General features: G+C 39.6%; 2 protein-coding genes across 3 annotated transcripts in view; both read right to left on the bottom strand.

The window, feature by feature from the left end:
• Window positions 1-1,243: 1,243 nt before the first annotated feature.
• tjp2b (tight junction protein 2b (zona occludens 2)) overlaps window positions 1,244-21,731 on the bottom strand; it is a 32,787-nt gene continuing 12,299 nt past the window's right edge. Inside the window, exons 2-23 of one of the 2 annotated variants that reach the window (XM_025053071.1) lie at window positions 18,331-18,384; window positions 17,250-17,374; window positions 16,249-16,351; window positions 15,634-16,132; window positions 14,842-14,945; window positions 14,465-14,618; window positions 11,258-11,363; window positions 11,027-11,139; window positions 10,261-10,324; window positions 9,911-10,061; window positions 9,698-9,806; window positions 8,859-9,078; window positions 8,445-8,629; window positions 8,258-8,353; window positions 8,102-8,181; window positions 7,113-7,323; window positions 5,853-5,953; window positions 4,477-4,695; window positions 4,069-4,176; window positions 2,747-3,265; window positions 2,474-2,559; window positions 1,244-1,991 (exon numbers count right to left, since the gene is read on the bottom strand). In XM_025053071.1, the coding sequence (XP_024908839.1) occupies window positions 1,844-1,991; window positions 2,474-2,559; window positions 2,747-3,265; window positions 4,069-4,176; window positions 4,477-4,695; window positions 5,853-5,953; window positions 7,113-7,323; window positions 8,102-8,181; window positions 8,258-8,353; window positions 8,445-8,629; window positions 8,859-9,078; window positions 9,698-9,806; window positions 9,911-10,061; window positions 10,261-10,324; window positions 11,027-11,139; window positions 11,258-11,363; window positions 14,465-14,618; window positions 14,842-14,945; window positions 15,634-16,132; window positions 16,249-16,351; window positions 17,250-17,374; window positions 18,331-18,366 (3,537 nt within the window). In that variant the 5' untranslated portion in view covers window positions 18,367-18,384 and the 3' untranslated portion in view covers window positions 1,244-1,843. The remainder of the gene's footprint in view (window positions 1,992-2,473; window positions 2,560-2,746; window positions 3,266-4,068; window positions 4,177-4,476; window positions 4,696-5,852; window positions 5,954-7,112; window positions 7,324-8,101; window positions 8,182-8,257; window positions 8,354-8,444; window positions 8,630-8,858; window positions 9,079-9,697; window positions 9,807-9,910; window positions 10,062-10,260; window positions 10,325-11,026; window positions 11,140-11,257; window positions 11,364-14,464; window positions 14,619-14,841; window positions 14,946-15,633; window positions 16,133-16,248; window positions 16,352-17,249; window positions 17,375-18,330; window positions 18,385-21,731) is intronic. The other variant, XM_008335611.3, reaches the window with a different exon arrangement.
• LOC112486458 (F-box only protein 7-like) lies at window positions 18,402-21,725 on the bottom strand. Its single transcript, XM_025053072.1, has one exon. It carries the CDS (start codon window positions 20,339-20,341, stop codon window positions 19,316-19,318), a length of 1,026 nt encoding a protein of 341 aa, XP_024908840.1. The 5' UTR covers window positions 20,342-21,725; the 3' UTR covers window positions 18,402-19,315.

Here is a 21,731-nt window from a genome sequence, read left to right as displayed (position 1 = left end):
AATCCTGTTAAACTGATTAAATATGATCAAATCATTTTGAAATGTATTGCTTGTATCAGCCAATCAGAGCTTGGCTGACCACCTCACCTCTTCTTAAGGTTCTTCAACAGCAATGGTTTCTTACCAGTGGCTGCTTCCCTGTTGGTTGCTGAGTACTACTGGCTGTACTCCCTGTGAACTAGCAAAAGGGTTGTTTTATTTTCAGAATGTTCCACCTTTACATCTATGATAGCTCAGAGACTAACTCTGAGTTAATCTCTTCTTCTGAGGTCGTCACAGTGGATTATCTGCATAGTGATTGTGCCACAGGTTTTACGTTTACGATGGCCTGTGGAATGGAAACGTGTTGGGGTTAGGAATAGGCACATTGTGAGATTTGAACCTGCAACCTTTGTGGGAAGAAGGAACTCCCTAAGACTTAACTGCAACAATCACAATTCCTATAGTTGTTTCTTTGTTTCTATTAAACTGAAAACTTACATTTCTCTAGATTTAAAATAATGTCATTTATGTCAACGTCCAGATGAAGAAGGGCGTGGGTTTAAACCACACAAATGTTGTTTCTTAGTGTTTGCCTTTTTATTGTTCAAATCAAATGTGGTATTCTGTTTGTTGAAACATGCCAATGTTCTTTATGGACGTTATAGATGCAGACTGTAACAAACAAATTTGTTTTCATTCATGTTCCCTGTGGCAGTGAAGCTTTTTAAGACAGAGCATGTCTGTAACAGACCGGTTCCAATGTGATGTGAAGCATTTTGGGGGGATTTAGCCTTGACTGCATGTCAGAATCTCATACATCCACACCAAAGTATCAGCTCATGAAACGACCAAACTTTCCTGATAATTGAACACAGCACACAGGTGTGTGTCCAAACTTAAAATCCTTTGAATGCTCTACTGTATGGACAAATCGGGTCTAAAAGAACCACCTTCTCCACTGCCAATTCTCACACATGACAGAACTGGTGGCACAGAGGTGTAAACCCTATTTATTTATTTGTGTGAAACCTTCTTGTTGTTGGATGAAACAGTTGTGTGGGAACAGCATTAAGGTTTTGGTGTCAGTGATTCCCTGGATTACCTTTAAACTTGACAGCAGCAGAGGTTTTAGTCTGGCTGGGTGGCAGAGAGGGCAGAGGAGAGACAAACCAGTCCTCCAGGGATTAAGAAAGTAAAAGGCACTTTAGAAAAACTAACTTGAACAATAGACTTTATATATATATATATATATATATATATATATATATATATATATATATATATATAGGTGTATATATATATATATAGGTATATATATAAGTACTAGATACACTATATACTTTAAGTACAAACAGGCAATATAGGATGGAATGCATACATATTCTAGGATATAGTAGCAATATATACTTCTTTGTTATATATAGTTGTAAATGTTGATATATGACAATATCTGGCAACAGCAGGAGCATAGAAAAGAAGGGGTTAAATATTGTAAAGCGCACTGTGAACTTTGGGCTTAGGCGTGCAAACACGTGGCAATAGGTTTCAGTTGCTGTGCACAAACTGAAAAGTTGCATAGGCAAGAAAACAAGTGGTTTCCTAAACACTCCATCGTGACCATAAAATCCAAAGTAGCGTGTTAGAAAGAAAGGAAACATAATGTAAAAGTGGAAACAGTGTCTTCCCTTTGTCCAAAGATGTTTTCAAGGAGTACTTGGTTCTACGGGGGAGAAAATAAACATTTTCTCCATCCTTATCAGCGGTGGTCACAGTCTACAGTCAGCAGCTGGCCAGTGCAGGACTGTTGTATTTACAGTACGTAGGCAACAAGTACATGTACATCTAGGAGGCCCACAGGCTCCTACAGTTCAGTGTCCTGGTACTGATGGGAGTTGGCAGTGTAATATCCAGGCACTGCCTCCACTGATGTCTCCTCCTGCTCTGGTGGGTAGAAGGGACGCCCTTCTTTAGAGGATGGAGAGCTCTGAGACTCTGTGTGGGAGCTGGAGCTGAAAGGACAGAGAGCAAGGATATGAGTTCTGTTTATACCAAAGCTGTTTATTCAAGTGACACAGTTTGATGTGCCATCCAAAAGTTAAAAAAAAAATATGTACAGTATTTATTTAAAAATCTCCTGAATTAAAGTCTACACAATTTGGTAAGTTGCTTTTCTATTAGATAGTTCTGGACAGTTTTTCTTTGCCTCGTCCAAGAAAATAATCCACTTAGAGCTGGATTGGAATGAGTCGCAAAGCTTCAATAAAACAGGATTGATTTCCATATATATGTATACACATATGTGTGTATTTATATGTATATGTAGTGCAGTGATCACTGGTTAACAGGATACAAAGGCATAAGCGTAGCAGCTCCACAGTATTTATATAAATTATTTCTGATTATTTCTATATCTTCAGTCTGTTTGTAATTTTGAACTGCATTATTAACAAATACCGGCAAAATAAATGTCATTCAAGTAATATAAACTCACCCGATTGGCTGAGGCCGACTATAATCCAGTTTGGCCGTCTTTAGAGGAACAGCATAGATCTCTGGGTGGCTCTGAACTATTTCTAACTGGAAACAGAAGAGGGGATTAGTATACATAAATACAATTACAACCCAGAACTGAACAATCTTCTTCCACTTTAACTGTGGCTAAAACTGCAGCAGTGACTGCTGTTCAGAACTACAGTAACTGTGTTTCTTTTTAAATTATAACTGACAATCCAGATGAAGATCAACAGCTCTGAGCTCATCCTACCCTGGCGCTGTGTGCCTCCTGTATTTGCAGCAGCCTGTGTGTCCGTGCTAAGTGATCCATCTTCTCGAAGGCCTTGATCTTCCCCAGGAAAGACCTCATTGAAGGATCCTCCACTGTGTTGTCTTCCGTGGCCTTCTCTCGCTGCCTAAAGGTTGTCTCGTTCATACACGGTGAGACCAAGGATGAGTGAGTCAAAGCCTCTGTTGTGCTCCTGCAGCTGCTGGGTGGGGTTGGTGGCCCTGCATGAAACTGTGGTGCCTCTCCCAGGTGCTGCAGTTTTTTGGAGGTGGTGAGGTGATGAGGCGGGGGTGGAGGCAGAGGTGTGTACAGGGCATCTGTATGAGAGATGAGTGGTGGAGGATCGTTGTTGCTGCTTGCAGGGCTGCTGCTGGATGGAGAGTCGTAGCTTCTGCTGGAGCTTGGTGGTGGAGAGCGGTACTGGCGAGGATGATGGTGATGGTGATGTTGGTGGACGATACCAGACAAAAAGACTGGATTGTCTCTCAAAGACAGTTTCACCTGATCAAAGGGGTGTGGGGGGTATTCGAGACAGCAATCATATTAGACAGAAAAAAACTATAAAACAATCTGTCAAAAGTAGTGGGTAAAAATACACCCAGGCCCAGAGTTCTCAATGACAAACTCTGAATGTAGATTCAGAACATAAGTACAAGCAGTACCACACTTTGCCATTATATACATAATATATTTCTAAATAATACTCGGTAATAAAATTTCTAGAAATTAATTAGTGGTAGCAAAATGGTAGCTTTTGAGATTGACTTCAACATCTGATTAAATATGACAATTATTTTAGATGGAACATTACAGTGGTGATAAAAATACATCAATGCAGCAAATGTCAACAAGATGCCATGGGATCATGGGGAAATGATTGAAAAAAGAAGCAAGTAAAAAGATCGCAAAAAGAAGTCTATGGGAGATTTTCTTAAAAATAGTGGTATAGTGCTGGATTCAAAATTTTTGTTGTGACCCGCCATTAATTCACGAATCCTGTCTTGGACTTGAACATCATTAGTAGGATTGGTGTGACATTAATTTTCAATGTTGCATTCTATTCAAAGAGGTTTATAAAGCTATCAGTTTTAAGGAAGTCTGTTATAGAATTTGAGTTGACAGTATGTCATAATGAGTCTATATATTTGCGTCTAATTTTCGTCTAATAACCTGTAGCAGTCACAACTGAGGAACATAACAGACCTTTGTAAAAAAAAATCTGCACTACTGTTTTTAAAAAAGAAAAACAATAATAACATTTTGATCATGTAAAAAATGGGCAGATAAACATAGTTTCTTCTAACCTTGCTCTCTGACAATGAGGCTGCTGGAGGACTGGACCGTTTCAGCACTTCCCGACAGCTGACTTTTCTCATGCGACTCCTGATTTCTGGACTATATCTGCGCAAGATCTACAAAATAACAGGTGAAATAGAAGTTAGTTTGAGCAGTTAAGTGCAAAGGGAGAGCGAAATAAAACACCATGAGGACTAACAAATATGTAACTAATTCAAAATACACAGCTTTATTTTCTCTGTGCAGCTCATAACCAAAAATAATCTACTAAACTATGTTTTTTTGGATTATGATTTTACAAATTAATATTTCATGGACAGATGGGACAGTTTTGTTCCTTGACTCCTCACATGAATTGAAATCACTGCACTTCCCTGGTAAAGACAGCCGCACAGATCTACGTGTGCTCCTCTCACCTCCTCGGCCGTCACAGGTTCAGACGAGCGACTTATGGCCGACATTTGCATCATCTCCACATCGTGTTCGTTGTCTGTGTAGCATCCGCCCTCATCAGCAGTGTCATCCAGGTCAGACGTCAGCCGGCTGTCCATGCTAAGATAGTCGACAGACAGGGCAGACAGGAAGGAGAGACGCTCCACATCCTGGCAGTCCAGATCAGTCTCTACTCCCTCCAGCTAAAAGAGACACATGATGGATCTTGGGTGTACAGGAAGGAAGGACAGACGGACAGAGAGAAAGACAAACAGCACGAGAACAAAAGAGAAAAAGACAAACAAAAAACCAAACTGTAGAGTACTACCGGCAGGAAGTAAAAAGTAAAGGTCAAGTCCTAATGTCCACCTTAACAGACTTGAGGCTGGTCTCTAAAAGTCGACATTTATAGGCTAAACGTTGTAACTAAAATATAGACAGAGGTAATTCAGTTGAAAAACAAACAAACATTTGACTTATTTGTGACTATGTGGAATATAAATTCTCAGTGAAACACTTTCTTAGCCCTGACCCATCATGACAGGTGATGTCATAAAAGAGTTAAGACCCTAATGCACTGATGTTGAAGGTGGACAGTGGGACTGGACCACCGTGAACAGCTTCAGACAGCACCTTCACACAGGCCAGCACCAGCATGTCTCTTGTTCTGGCTACAGTTCTTTTTAAGTTTACGTGTGCTGAGATCTGCAAAACAGAACTAGAGTCACTTCCACCTCGTTTTTGAATATCTCGGTTTTCTTCTTCTTAAAATTCAGAAGAAGTTTGTCTTATTTAAGAACTGATAAAAAAAATACTCAAGAATATTTTACGGCAAGATTAAATTAATTTTCAGATTCTGAGCAAATTGTTTTTCCAGTGCGGTGGCGCTGTAAGTTTGAAATTTACACTTAAGTTAATGGAAGTGTGTAGGAGTGGTGCCTGTGTGAAAGTGCTCTGAGTGAACACACATGCTACGAAGGAGGCAGGAAGACAGGAGGATGGCAGATCATTTACAAACTAAAGCTAGTAAAGAGAATGGCATTTTATTTTATTCAAAGCAAATGGTCATTTGACTGGGTCAAATATAACTGATACCATATGATACCAGTTATATAAGATATATACAAGATATTTTTGGAATAAAGAACAGAATGTTTGAAAAAAGGAGAAATGTTTTGGAATATTTATTTTTTTCGAAAAGAAGCCTTTTGGTAATAATTTATTTACCCCAAATTCTGCAATTAGCACTTTCATCATCATCACAACATGATAAACAGCATTAGACTTTAGTTTGGGTTGTAAACTGTGAGACACACTGAGCCTTCACTGATAGTTCCATGTGAATGTTTGCTGCTCTTACCTTGCCGTCAGAAACCCAGACAGCTTGCATCTGCTGTTCTCTGATGGAGTCTTTGATGCTGCCGTACCAGCCATCGTTTGCTGAGTTCAGATCGATGGTGGCTAAAATCACAATAACACATTTACAGTCGGTAAAATACATCCACTAGGCTGCAGTCGCTGCACAACACACTGGAATAAATACAGTTACTGTAATAGGTATTTTATAAACCCTCGGCTCATATATGATGGTAAACTGAACATGTATTTAGTTTGGTAATTTAGTATACTAAATAAAAGAGAAAATAATTTATTAACACAGACCAGCCCACCTATGTGGTCACAGAGTGTGGCAGTTGCAGGATTCCATTGTATATTTCACACATGCCTCACACAGCTGCCTGATAGGGAGGAAGTCCTGAGTTCGAGCCCCAGAGTGCTTAAGATGGGGCCTCCTGTTTTGTTTTGTTTTGTGTTATTTTTATGTTCACGGGGGCTAGCACATCAGATTAATCAAATTTTGTAGAGTTTGTCATTATTTGGGAAAAAATATCAAAGGAATGTAATTTTATTTTCTTTTTTGTTGCAGCCTTTTAAATGAAGTTCAGTGGTGTTTTGAAGGAACAGTGAATGTGAAAAAAAAATTCTATATTGTTCTATAATTCTATAATGTCAGTCTCCCTGCCCCTCCGCTGTGTAATTAGTATCATCACTCTCACTTGTGTCTCTGTCATCAGTCTCACTGGTGTCACCTGGTGCCCTGTGTATATATATACACCTCTCTCCCTCACTCAGTCTTTGTTGGATCACTGTGATTGGGGTCTGTTCATGGTCATTGTGATGTTTCATTGTTCCTATGTTCTTTGTTCCTTGTTCCTTGTTCCTAGTTCCTAGTTACTGGTTTATGTATGTTTGCTGTTGTTCTGCCTGGTCCTGTTCCAGTGAGTTTAAGTTGAACTGTTTTTGATAAACTTTCTGCACCTCTTCAATGTCTCTCTTATGCTGCATTTGGGTCCTGCCTGCTTCCCAATGTCATAATACATACCATTAACTATACTCAGTTACGTTGACAAACACAATAACATACATAGTTTTGCTGACTTTCTCATATCAGCTAACTTGCTGACCAATAACTGATTTTAGCTTCCCCTTACTAAGTACATAACCTATAGTACTACAACAAAAACCTGGAATAGACCCTTCTTTCAGACATTTGGTTTAGACATTTGATTGTTGTTTGCCCCGGACCACATCTACATTCTGCCCCTGTTGCTGGCTGTACCAGTGAACAAGTAAGAGCAGGTCTTCCTCAGTTTGACGGCCTGCTCGTAGAGTTTGCGGGAACTGCGGTTGGAACTGGGGATGATCCTCTGTCTCATGGCTTTGATGCCGTGCTTGCTGTCAGGGTTGAAGAAGATGACGATCGGGTACCACTGGGTGTAGTTCAGGGTGTCCACAGCTTTAGGTGTGACATCCAGCAGAGCGTGTTTGTCCTGTAAGGGGAGACAAAAACACTTGGTTATGGGGAGCATCACGCAGATTTTCTTTATTTTGTTTGTAGGAAATGAGTCGTGAGTGAAGATTTTAAAGAAAATTATTGTTGAAAAAAGTGCTTTACAGGAAACACTAAAAATAATAAGCCTCAAGTCACTCTGAAAGTCAATATCAAAGACCGCGCTTCATCACATCCATGAATATCAGTGGTCCCACTGTGACGATACTGGAGGCTGATTAAATAAAGCAGAGACAAGAGTGGGAGCACACTGGGGACTCAGGGGACCCCAGAAAATTGGATGAGAAAGGGAAGAGCAGAAAAAAATGCATAAAATAAAAAAAAATAAAAAAAATCTATAAAAATATATATATTTTTTTAATAACAATTTATAATGTTGGGTTCTCAATTTTCCAATGGTACATGAATGCACCTCGTATAACTGCTGCAACTGGCACTTTAGTGGGAATACACTGGGCTAAGAGTATGTTTGCTAATAAATTAGCCGATGTAAAATTAGATGATCTCAAATGTAATACTTATTGGATAGTGAATACAAGTTAGAAAATACATTCTAATAGTTGATGTTTCTTTATATATTTAATAGCATGGTCTGTAAGTTTGCGAAGGTGGTCCCCGCCATAAACTAATGCTGTTTGAGGGGCCTTGGCATGGAAAGGTTTGGGAACCCTTGGTGTATAAGACATTGCTAATCCTGTGGCCTTTAGAATAGCATGATGAAGTCATGATACAAATCAAATGAGTTTATAATTTGGTACCTGCTCAATGATTTGTCGAATAGTGTTCAGTCGCACCACACCTGAGGATTTTTCACATCCGGCGTCCTTTGGCTCAGTTTCTACCAAAGCAAAACACAAACTGTTTGACTGCTGCTAATTACGCACAAACACACACAGAGGGAGATAGACACTCACTGGCAATTACAAACAAATCTGGCATCTCAGAAGCCAGTCTCTCAGTAGCAGCATCAGCGATGGGTCCAAACAGGACAACGGGGCGTCGAAAACCAGCTGCAATAAAACACCAGTACCGGTTGCTTTGTTGTGAGCTTGTCAATAAATAAAATTAATAAAAACATTGTCTTGCATGCCGGTCAATCACCCTCTCGAAGCACCACTCGTTCATATGCAGGGAAACGTGTAGCAAGGCTCTGACTGCAGAGGTTTTCTCTGGTTCTCTTTAAGTCCTTTCTCTTCAGAGAACGTTGGCTTCTTAGACGCCAGAAGTCGGCACGGTCCCCGGCAACAACCTTATGAGCAGTCTGGACACTGGCCATCTGCTCAGCCCTAAAAGAAGTCACACCAAATACTTTAGTGTAGACAAACATACACACATGTTTTTTTTTAACTACGGTAAATAGATAAGAACAACACTTATCAGGACAAGTGTTTTATGTTGCAGTGCCCCTGTAATAACATTTTGAGCAAACCTAATATCCCAAATTGCGGGAAAAAGTTTAAATATAAAACATAAGGTTACATATTGCTCCTGTCAACAGTTAAACTAAGGTCATGCCTGCTCTTGTTGGGGATGATGCCTTTCTCCAGAAGCTGCTTGTCCTGGCCAACACGGATGGCTAACCAGTTCCCGAGTTTGCCATCATAAAGCGTGTCCACCACCTTGAAGATGTCCCCTCGGCTGAAGCCCAAGCTCTGAGGAGTCTCCTTTTCATACTCAAAGTGGGTGCGGATAAAGAACGAGTCTCCACGCCCCGACACCAAGATATCATTATAAACTAGACACACAAAAGAAATAAAAGCATGAACAGATTTAATTTCTCCGGTCAGGCTCAAGCTGTTCTGAAAATATGACTGATTTGAAAAAACTAACAACACATAAAACATTGTAATTCAAATAAATAAATAAAAAACCTGCAGTAGTAATAGTAAACAAATTTGCATATACAACAATAAATTTCCATATTTTCCCATCTTGCAGGTTTTTTAGAGCAGATTATTGTGCACATGTTCATGTGTGTCATTGTTGTCTGAACCGAAAAAATCCAGTCTGATCTGGTTTTAAAGCCTGGAGGAGCCGAGCTGGTGTTTCTGTTATTACACTCAAGCATGAGGGAATCAAAAGTAAAATGAGGACAGACACTGTATTCTTCCTTTTTAAACTATGGCACAGTAAACACCCCAATATATCTTTAAAAAAATGTTTTGAATTCTTACAGTTCTTCAGATGTTAAAAAGGTGCACAGAGCTGAAATGTTTCTGAGTAAATTTGTATTTAATGCACTGTGAGAACTCAATTGAAAAGCTTTGTTTTGTTTCATACATCATACTTAAGTGTGGGAATCTAACCTGGACTTTACTATTGAAGGAAAAGTGTTATTGAAGGAAAAGTTTTACCGTCAAGTTTACTCTGAGCAAGGATGGTGACCACGTCCCCTTTAGGAATCTCCAACAAGAAGAGCACAGCTTCTTCTCTCACTACGCCTTGAAAGTTGACATTGTTCACCTTGAACGCACAGAGAGCACAACAGTGAGGATGGCCAACTGACAACTCTTTGTTTAGACTGTGTAGGTCAGTGGTTTTCTACTGTTATTATGTTCTGTAAAGACCTTTAGGATCTGGTCACCGACGTTCAGACCCTCTTCCTCAGCAGGGCTGCCCTCCTGAACACCAGCAATGAAGATTCCGACATCATTACCTCCAGCTAATCTCAGACCAACACTGTCTCCTTTTTGGAAGTTCACCATCACTGTGTTTGGACTGAAAGACAACAAAAAAAATGTGCATTTTTAACAAAACAATTTCCCTCATGGTGATAAAATACACTTAATCTTTTTTACTTTTACTGCTGGGACTAAATGCTGTGCTGTTGAGACAATGTTTATGCTGCTCGGTGCTTTAAAACGGAAATAAACGTACAATAATAAAATAACAAGTTTAAGGAAGAAAAAAAACTCACCCATACAATTTTTCGTCTTCTGAACTTGGTCGGAGAAGTATCTTGGGTGTAGTTGTTACAGCAGCTGTCAGTAAAAACATTTAGAAGAATGTTGTAGTTCATTAAACCACATCTTTAGGCAGAAAACTCCAGTTTCTTATTAATGATTTTGTGGTGTCTCACACGGTTTTGGTCTGGTTTCACATTTTTCTGGATCCAGATTTTGATCCACCACAACTCATTCCTTCCACTTGAACTAATACATCTGCTGCTTCATTTGTCTTGATCCAGTACACCTTTATTCCTTTTCCACCTGCTCCCTACTCTCACCATAAATTATATCTGCAAACACAATTTTATAATTGGAATAATTGGCTTCATAACTGTATTCAAAAATCGTGAGGTACTGACTGAACATAAAGTTCCTTAAAAATATATGTTTAAAAATAGTGTTTAAATAGTTTAAAAATAGTGCAAAAATAAAACAAATGTATCGAAAATTGTTGGAATTATTGTATGCATGTAGCCATGGACATATGTACCTTGAGTACCACCAGCACTAAGTTTTATAATAACATTGAATTAAAAACATCAAATACATCAAATGTATATTCTAAAACAGTGGCCCTCAACCCCAGTCCGGGGACCAGTGCTGGTCCATAGGTCAGTTGGTACCAGGCCGCAGTGGGACACAGTGAAAATATGTACTGCTGATACCGGCCAACTGGTCCTTGGTACAAAAAATTTTGAGGACGGCTGTTCTATAACATGTTGACAGAAACTGTACCTTGAGGCTCCTCTGCTGGATCTGCGTCGACATCGACCGATGCTTTAGGCTCCACAGGTACTTGGAACGGAGAGGCCATGGCCGACATCTTGGGTGTCCTTGCGTGTTCTTCCCTGTCACACAAAGGTCTTTTGTTACTGCATCAGTCTATAAAACTGTCACTCTGTGTTGTACTGATACTTTCTTCTGCCCCTGACTCAGCCATCTAGGTTTGTCTCCATCTTACAGTACCTGGCGTTGTCTCTTTCATTGGAGGAGTGGGAGGACAGATCAGACTGGTGGGACCTTCTGTCCTCAGGAGGGGAATAAGAATGGAACGACTCCATCTCTGAGATGTCTACAAGATAGACAGAAAGACATCAAATTAAAGTGTGACTACACTCTTGTTCAAAACTCCACCAAAAACACCACCACCAGAGAAGGCTCCCCTCAGGGAGTCACAACACCAGCTAATTAGCACATTTAGAGTGAGGCAGGTATTAGACATGGAGGTCAGGAATATGGCCATAAAACTGGTGCCAGCAATCCAAGTTTGAGATAAAAGCAGCTGCAATTCAACTCGTGTATTGAAATACATGTCAGGCAACCTTTTCATGAACTCCTGTTGAGCATTTTAAATGTATATCTGGTCATGTGTTTAAAATATGAACTGAAAATTAAAGCCTATGCTCTGGTTTGAGACACCATCTAAAAAAGCTACTTTGTTCCAGTTGTAGCATACAATGGACATCATATTGCTGATGAACAAACATTATTTCTGACAATCTAAGTACAAGATAATTTATCTTCAAATATTATATGAAATTAAACTTCACATTCTCTTTGTAGTTCTCAGAACTCCAGAATCTCCATGATGAGAACATTGAAGATTGTGGCTCCAGTATTGCTGGACAGTGTTCCTTATTCTGTTTCTATTGGTCTACTTTTTATAAACAGTCTATACCGTAATCAAACACGCTTTATGATCTGTGTACAATGACTTTAACATTTCAAGCACACGTCCTTATCTACTGGCTTGTATTTTGATTAATTTTGGACTGCTTTTATCCAACATGTCTATAAAAACAAAACAAGGCTGGAGATGGAGGCTTTGACAGAGACCCGTCACCAACAAACCAGAGACGTGACAACATGAGCAAAGGTCCTGTTTAAGAAAAGCAGATTTTTCAAAAGCAGCAGCAAATCTCCTGCTNCCAGGCTGTAGCAAACCCTGTTAAAAGTCAACAACTGGCTGATGTTTAACAGGACTGTGCTTCTTTGCGACTTTGAGCAGCTTATTGGTACCTTTTAAAAAAGCAAGTAGTCAGTAAGAAAGGGAGAGGAAAGCTGGTCAGTGGGGGGTTGATTAGTTTGATTAGAGAGGCAAACACTCTGCATGCAGGGTTGTTATCTACCACTGGGGAGAGAAAAGTGAGAACGAAGCATCGAAGGGGAAGCAGCTGTTAACAAGAGAGAAAGATTTATAATTAAAAAGACGAGAGAAAATAAATTAGAAATTCAAGTTTTAAGTCTCAAACCTGATATGAAGAGGCTCCTCCAAACTGCTGAGAACCACCTTGAACTATTCCCATAGTGGATCATGTTACTGTGATTATATTGTACCATCACTCTCATCATATTCAACAGTGACAATCGGGCCAAACAACATATAGTTCTCAGTCATGGGATGCAAGATTCTTAATGAGCTGATTGGTGATGCTATTTTCCTTATAGGTGTGAATATACATTATCGGGAGTTTTAACGCAATGGCTTTGAATGAGTTGATGTGGCGGGGGCACAACTGTAGTCTACAAAAGCAGGGCAACGCAGAAAAAAGTAAAAAAATAAAAAAATAAATAAACTGATAGAGGGCAGCAGAGGAGCTCCATTTAACTTTATTTCCTAGGAGCTCTAGGAAGTGAAGCAAAAAAAACAAAAAAAACAAACAAACATTAGTTTTCATTCTAACAGCAATATCTACTGATAAACACATTATTAAAGTATAAATAAAAACTTGAGATATAGAGTCTATATGAGGTTGGACTTTTATTGTCCTTGTATCCCTTGCTGGCAGACATATTTTCACTATTACCATGCTCATATAGGCAGTGGACTTTTTAATAAGAGAGAAGTTCCTCAAACCCTAAAAAAGACACATTTATAGGTTTGGTTACAACTATGCTAGGTTACTACTAGCATATAAACTAACTGTTTATATTTTAATGGAGGCGGTGCTAACTGCCAACTACAAGATGCCAGGAAATGGATTGATCTGAAAACACCACAATTTTAAAAGATCCACTCCCTTATTTAATTACTAAATGAAGATTGATATATACAACTTAAAATATTATTTCAACTGATAAGATAATCCAGTAACTGATTTTTTTATTTGTTATGGCAAACAGGCAAAATACAAATCAATAACATTATACATTGATTATAAAATAATTTTAATAATATCTCAGTCAGTTTTCTAGTAATTCACAATTGACCAGTTCCCACCTGACCACTCTAATGTGTGAGAAAGATAAGAGACGGGAGTTTAAGGACACCTTGAATACAGAGGACAGCCTTGGGACAAAACATCATTATTATGTTAGGACAATAAAAATGTAGCATAGTCTTACCTACTGAAATGAGTCACCCGTTAGCATGCAATATTCTGTATTCACAAAAATAATTCAAGACTTGTCTGAAAGAAAATAATTAAGGTTCCATCATCAGACTGCTGACATCATTTTGATATATAAAGCATTCATCTGCATAAACCAGCTGCCAGATTGTTATCACAAGCAGGGATCGACTTGTGCATTTAATGATTCAACACATTTCAACAGTGACATGGGTTTAATCACATTTATTTCATAAAAAAAAAAAAAAGGAGTTGCAAACTGTAGGAAAGAGTTAAAAGATTTAGAGAAAAGTGCAAAAATGGGGAGAAAAGTTGTGTCACAGCCATTTTACAGCTTAGTGAAAGGCAACAGGCTGTCTACACATGCTGTTTCTGGGCTGCTCCTTCATCTAAAAGTAGGACATAGTATTATCTGCAAGAGAAAGCACAAAAAAGATGGCACCTTTTGAGCGATTACAGTGATCGCTTCTGTTTCTCCAGACGAAATCAATATCACCATTTTTGTGGTCAGATTTCACAACGAGGGGTTGAAGCCTGTTCCTAAGGTATATTTGAATGTAGTAAATCTTAATGTGGGAAGAAACTTTAGACACCTCAGATTTAATTTAAGGGGTCATTTTTTAAGCTTTTCTGGATGTTAAAGACAGTTAACTGCAAGTTTTTCTCTGTTAAGTTGTCTGGTCAAACCAACATACAACCATCCAGGTGAACTGGTGACCACTGTGGGTAAATGTATAAGGCAGTGTACTAGTTATTACAAGGACTTAAACATTGTTCATAATTTAATACATCACCAAGTGCAGCATTCAGGCCTCTGACTCACCATCATTCTCAGAGTCAGAGTCTGCTAGAGGAGGTATGCGGACGAGGATTTGGCGGCGGTCCCTCTGGACCACCAGCTGCAGCTTCCCTCTGGACTTCTCAATGAGCTTCCCAGCATCATGCAGAGAGAGGTTCTCTGTCACGGTACCATTGATCTGTGCACATACATAAGAAAGTGGTTAGACAGTGGTTACACGGTGGTCTAGAAACACAAATAAAAAAAGTGATTTGCTGCTTCACAGATAAAGCTGAGCTGCAGGGATTATAGTAGTGACTCTCCCCAGATCTCTTAATTGCCTCTTAAAGACCCACTGATCCCAGAGTTGAGGAAAAACTGTGCAAGATGAGATAATGAGATAAGTGTACTGTGATCTGTACTTTCAAAATGATGTCTCCTTCATGAAGGCTTCCATCCTTGGCCGCCAGGCCTGTGCTGGTCATCTGTTTGATGAAGATCTGACTCCCCAGGCGAAGACCATACTCTGTTCAAACAGACACCAAAGAGTTGTACACTGTGAAGGGCAACAAGGTGAAAACAACATAAAAGTTCTCGTGGTTTTTTCCTCATAAACCTAAGACTGAATTTCAGGAAAGTGAGACAGTTTTGTAAAATAGATGGACAAATAAGAGTTTTCCCAATACGATGTTTTACAAACAGATTGAAGTGGTGTAGTGTGTTAAAATTAAAAGTGTGGTTTCACTGTGAGTAGTTTCACTGTGAGTACCACCTTTTAATTTGTGTCCTCACCAATGCTGAGTACAGGACAAATACCCATACTTGGGTTTCAATAAATAAAGAACTGGCACAGCTCTGTGGGTAATGGGGTAACCATTTTGTGCAGTGTGTGCACTTTACCCAAACCATACTGAGGTCACCAAGCTAGAACATGCTAGAAGCCAGTTTTATTAGAAAATAAAATTCTGTATGAAGCGAAAGCTGATGAACTGACAGTTGTCAATATAATACACAATACATAAATAAAATTAAGGATAAAGTAAATCAAAACAATATAGAAAGAAAACTAAATCAAATAACAGAAAGTGAGCAGACAAACGCATTTCAATTATTAATTTTATTACTAAATTTAATTTGACTAATGAATGACTAATTAGACTAATGAATACTGATTAAAACTACTAGTTTAAGTTTTTTTTGTTTTTGTTTTTTACCTTCACTAGGTCTGTTTTTCACCAGCAGGACATTTACAGGTTTCTCCAGTGGCTCCAGATCTCTGCTACGTTCTGGAGATGGAGAGTGGTCATCAAGCCGGTCTCTGCTCCTATATCGCCCTCCTTTTCCTCGTTCATACTTGTCCTCCGGGCGGTAGTTGTCGTCAGGACTTCGTTCTCTGCTGTGATACTGCTGACGATCACCGGTGTCCAGGGTTCGTTCCCTACTGCCATCTCTCCTTGCTCTGTCCAGGCTGGAGGCTCGCTCTGGGCTCCTCCCACGGCTCCTCCCTCTCTGGTTGTAGTCCTGCCCCCCCCTGTACTCAGGCTCCAGGTAACCTTTGCCCTCAGAGGTATGATCCCGCCCTTCACCATGGTACCAGCTGTTGTCATTGTCTGCATCATAGTAGTGGCTGGAGGGGGTGTACTCCCGACTGTCCCCACTTGGTGATGGAGGCTGCTTCATGTGAACGGCCATTTTACGAGGTCTCTTCACTATCTAAATAGATAAAAACATCGTTATGAATTTTAGTTAAATTTCATTCTGGCACTGTAATATTTGGTTAAAACATATAAAATAACTCTGGGTTTTTACTGTGCCGTGATACTACTCACTATTTTAGCCACTTTGCCACATTTACGGAGAGACTGCACAGCAAAGGAATGAGGCACATTATCCATAGAGGTGGAGTTGACCTGAATGACACGATCATTCTCTCTGAACCATGAAAGAGAAACATCAAAAAATAATTTAAATTAGTAAGTGTCCTCTACTTAAACTGTTTTTTGCAACCAAACCTTTTTTGCACTTCTGCAATGATTACTAAAGTGCGGCAGAGTGTTGAATAGTATATACTCATACTCATAAAGGAAGTAAAACTACTAGAATAACCTGTTTTCTTCTCCTCTTTCACTCAGGATTGAAAATGAATCGTTTTTAATGTGAAAATCAACTAAATTCACAATTTAAAAAACGAAACTGTGTTAAGTTTCAGCCTCTGGTTTTTAGGAGTAATTGTGTAAAAAGCCTCAGCACATTCACATGTATTGATGTGTCAGTGTGCATGTGCCTGAGTGGTAAGATGAGGGCAGAGGAAACCACTGTGGTTTTACACATTAAACCGTTTAACACAGAGAGTTAGAAGTAATTCCCACAGCAGGTCTGTTCTAATTAAACACCAGCTTTAATCTACAGCTGAGGTCAGCGACAGAGCTGCTCTGTTTTGGAGCCAGCTATTCAAGAAGCCAAAGTCCTGCAGGGAGTGTAATTTTGACTTAAAGGATAACTTCATATCTCTGGTTGATAAGGGACAGAATTATTACATTTTATCACAGAACACACAAAACTCACATGAGCCCTATTAACTGGACTAGAATTTCAGTTATTTTTCAAAATGTTCCCAAACTGTCTAAACTTTGTTTAAAAGATTTGAGGTTTTCACTTATGATGATACTTATGTTATATCTGTGCTCTGATATGAAAAGCATTTCCCTTCACAAACATCAGTGAATCTCAAAAGTAGGATGAAAATAAGAGAAAAAAATAATTGTATTAAAATTAGATCTAACCAGTAAACATCAGATAAATCAGGGGTTACATAAGGTAGCACACTTACAAGAGTAGACCATCAGCTGGGCCCCCTTTTAGCACATCTGAGACGATGATCGATGTCTCCCCATTCTCCACATTGGGGTTGTCCCGTCCACCTGACACAGCAATACCAAAACCCATTTTGGAGTCCTACAGGAAATAAAAAACAGTCATACAAAATGTCTGTGAACAAAAACCTGACCTGTAACCTTGTTAACGCCAAGTTCTGTTGTTTAACTGTATAAATGAACTTGTTTAAAATAAACTCAATGGCCTCCTTATCAGGTTGATGCATATCTTATCAACTAATCACAGCCGCTATTCTGTGGTTAAAAATAGGTCGAGATGTTCAAAATGAAGAGAGGTCTGCAATGGGAAAGAAAGCTGCATTTTAAAGCACATACAGAGTGTCTGTACCATCTTTTAGTATGTATCAGCCATCCATATATTTATAAAGATTTAGCATGATAAATCAATAAAGGCTTAAGAGAGCTAGCTTATCTGTGCTAGCTAGGCTAAGCTTTCCTTTTCTTTATTTCTCCAAAGACAAAATTGCCAAATCTTTGAAACGATTAAATCACTTGTCATGTCTCAGGTTTTAAATGAAATGAAAGAGTAGGAAGTGCCTGTTGGGGCTGCTGGTCTGAACTCTTAAACACCTCTGCTTGCTTTGTTACACATTTGCGTTTTTTTTCCACTGGAGAATATTGACTTGACAGATTTCAGCAGTGGGAACAAACCAAGGTGGATTATCTGGGGTCAGGATATTCTTATTTTTAGAAAAATGCTCATTTGCATTGTAGACTTGTGTCAATATAGAGAAGTGAGTAATAGATTTCAGCTTTGGAGGGCATGCGAAAGTTGAAAGGTTTCATTTCCTGACTGCGATGTCCTTTAAAAGTAGGTTATATTTAATCTCCAGGAATAAGATTGATGTTACGGAGTAAAACATCAATTTCCATCACCAAAATCTACAGAGAACAGTAATGATTGTAAATCATGGCAGACAGACATTGTCGATTTACCACTGCAACTATCAATGAATCTACTGTATTTGACTTTGACATTGTAAGTTTAGATGAATTAACAATTGCATGTGGACTCACCCGCTGCAGAGTGACCGTGTACTGCTCCCACACCATCTCTTCTACACCCGAACTCTGTAGAGAACAAACACGACATATTTTTAGATACAGGAGGCCCAAATGTTCTTGTTAAAGTTAATGTTCCATTGACTAAACTACAAATATGGTAATAATTCTGGTATTCTAGACCAGTGTTTCCCAAACCTTTTTTCTGGAGACCCATATTTTAAATGTCATAAAACCTTGTGACTCAAGTCATTAGTCATTTTACGTAAACTCCTGGGAAACATGATGTGAGACGACCCCCCCCCCCAAAAAAAAAAATTGCGACCCACTTAAGGCAAGCAGAAAGTCTTCAATACTTGATAAAACTTGATTTTGGAGTTATGACTGTTAGTAATTGAAATAAATAACAAGATTGTGCAATATTAAAATGTCAAAGAAAAGTAGCTGAATAAAGACAATGAGCAGAGGAGCAACAGCTTGTAAAGAACAAAGACAACACCACAGCTGAAGCGTTTTCAGCATTTTCTGAAAGCACTGGATGTTGATTTGCAGTTGAAAGTACAGTACGTCTAATGCTAAGACGGCAGTGCTAGAACCACAGACTGCACCTTTCAACATTGGTAAAAAACCAAAACATTTCACACACTAAAGAATGTATTGAAATATATATCCTAACTATCTATGCTTTGTTATTCCTCAATATAAAATGGACAACTATTATACAATTTTATTAAAATATATATACGACTCCCATTCCACAGGCTGTCACATCTAGTTACATGTTTTGCCTCCAGTTCTTACTCTATAATTTTAGTTGTATATAAAGTACACTATAGTATGTACAGTATGTCCAAAACTACTGCTTCTTTATCCCTTTTTTTTAAAAGTGAACATGCATATAAACATTAAACGACAGCATTATTTGCCTTGTTCACGATCACGTTCAAGGAAACTTTGCATAAGCAGTGAATCGTCATCCTTCCAGACCTAACAGCTTTTCTTAATCATAATCAAAGATATTCCAGTCCCACTCTTCATACACCGACACGGGGTAATCGTCATGATAGTGAGGCAAGGTAGTTATGGGATAGTAGTGTGGACAGGGAAAAAGGCCACAGGGAAGATTTGGTCTCAGGTTATACCTGCCTCCAATGATGCCAGGTATTGGGGGGTGCAGGGCAAAAGGAATGGGAAAGATGTCTCGAGAGTCTCGGAGGAGTGGAGTCAGAAGGCTGTGGTGGCCAGCGTGTTCCTGGTTAATGCTGGATCTGTACGACTGTTTGTAAAGTTCTTTCCAATTAGTGTCTGGGGAAATGCTGGAACCTGGATCTGCAAAGTCTCTACGGTACAGGTGTCTCCACAGCATCTGGTCTACTGTGGTTGAGCTTAAGTATCTGGAGACAGTGGAGAGTCTCAGAACGGACTGGATGTCCAGGAGGCAGACAATACGAAGAAGCAGCTCTGGGGGGAGGGACTCCAGACTTACTAGAGGCATCGATGCTATTTCTGTGACAGCAGTATCTAGCGGTAATATCAGTTGGTCTCTGAAGGCTTTAAACAGTTCTGTTTGGTCCTGCAACACCACAGTTGTGTTGTTCCCTTGCCCCTGGTGTATTACGTAGGTACAGGGGTTTACGCAGAGTGTACCAACTGCATCGACTGTTTCACAAACCTTCAGAGAGGCAGTGATGGCAAGGGTAGGGCCCATGCATATGCCTATCACCATGACCATCCTGTTGTTACACACAGGATGAGAATATGAAAGCTTGTAGACTCCACCTGGCAACTTCCATCCGATTGGCATTTCACCACTGTTAAGCTCACCGACCTGAGAGATGAAGCCAGATTCCATCATCAGCAGGTGTGCGGCTACCATGATAGCATCACTGGAACAGCTAGCATTTGATATGAGGTAAATCTGCTCCTGAGAAGCAGAAACCTGATCCTCCCTGCATACAGCTGTGTCCACAGATTCTGTTGGTGCTGCAGGGCTGCAGCTATGGGCCAGGCTGGAGGTGGAAGTCATCAAGGTCTCCCTGCAGCTTCTTATTCTGGCAGTGCTGCAGATGGGAGCATTTAAGGTAAAGGATGCAGAGGTGGGGGGCGGGCGGGGGGACACAGCAGTTGTAAGCTCAGGTACGACAACACAGATCAGACCCGATAAGTCAGAGCATCAAAGTTGGATCGCAATCTGTGTGAAACTTGCGACTGGTAGTGATGTTAAATTGCAGTTGGTCTCTGTCAATGTTGCTCTGAATCCTGTTTTCTCCCTCCTTAGCCCCTCCCTTTTCATACAATGGCTGTGCATAGTAATGGTGACTAAGGTTACACTTCAAAGGATCAAAGACCACATCTCATTATTGCGCTCAACATAAGATCAAATAGGGAGAGAATGGAGCTGGTGTCACGATAACAGATGGTGAAACAACCTATAAATCAAACAGCTGTAATATTCAAGAATGTGCTTAAAAATCCATCACTATTTTTAAGCATTTCACAGGAAATATTTGACTTGGTAGTATTCTCCAAAACAGACCTATTAAATGGCAGTAATGCAAGGGGTGAAAAGCTAGTACCACCAGAAGAGAAGATGCAACCTGTTGAAGGTTAGGAACTCTGATGGAGGTGTACAGCTCCACACACCAATGCCCAGCCTGCTTGGACAGAGGCTCATTCATGTATGTCTTTCACAAGACGTTATCCTTCTACCTCTAGTCTCCAATGGTAACTTAACAGATCAGATTTATATAAACAATCACGTTGTTCCATCAAACAAAATCCCATGCTATGGCCAAACAATCATTTTAAATATCAACATTAACTGGTAAGTTGTGTTTTTAGAATTCTTAAAACAATCCTTATTTAATAAACAAACAACAGCTGATAACAATGCAATCACTAAATATTGCATTTTTTAATAATAAATGAATAAGTATTAACAGCACATTTCACAACTACTCTTTTCTTCCCACCAACTACCTGCTCATCCGTAGCCTACCAATCTGAGCAAACAGGAGTACCCAGCAGGTGCATAGAGGACCAAAAGGTTGCCTTTCAGCTGTGCAGCGTCCAAGCCTGTCAACTGGATCCCAGCCCCTCCAAGGTTTCCACTGTGTTTTACGTCCTCACATCCATCTGAAGCAAACTGCCTGCACCGTTGCCAGCTGGGGTAGCCGGTGCAGCAGCCAGTTGGCAGCCGTTCTAGACTCATGTTTAAGGAGAGTAGATAGCTCAGACTGAACAGAACAGTCATGCTACCCATGCCCAGTTAAACATACTCATCTGACCAACCAAACTCTGCTTCAGCATTTTTCAGATCTGGGATTGGCTAGTTTTTCACAAGTCATCACAAACATCACAAAACAGTTGGAATCCCACAGAAACTGGTGATTAACCTTCCTGCCTCGACATCCTAC

The sequence above is a fragment of the Cynoglossus semilaevis genome, chromosome Z (genome assembly GCF_000523025.1).
Source record: "Cynoglossus semilaevis isolate Cse_v1.0 chromosome Z, Cse_v1.0, whole genome shotgun sequence".
Classification (NCBI taxonomy): Eukaryota; Metazoa; Chordata; class Actinopteri; order Pleuronectiformes; family Cynoglossidae; genus Cynoglossus; species Cynoglossus semilaevis.
This window is presented reverse-complemented; position numbering and strand designations above follow the sequence as displayed.

Bases quoted from the DNA above. Each gene is read 5' to 3' on its own strand.
- LOC112486458 (XM_025053072.1), bottom strand. From the start codon at position 20,341: ATGACTTCCACCTCCAGCCTGGCCCATAGCTGCAGCCCTGCAGCACCA.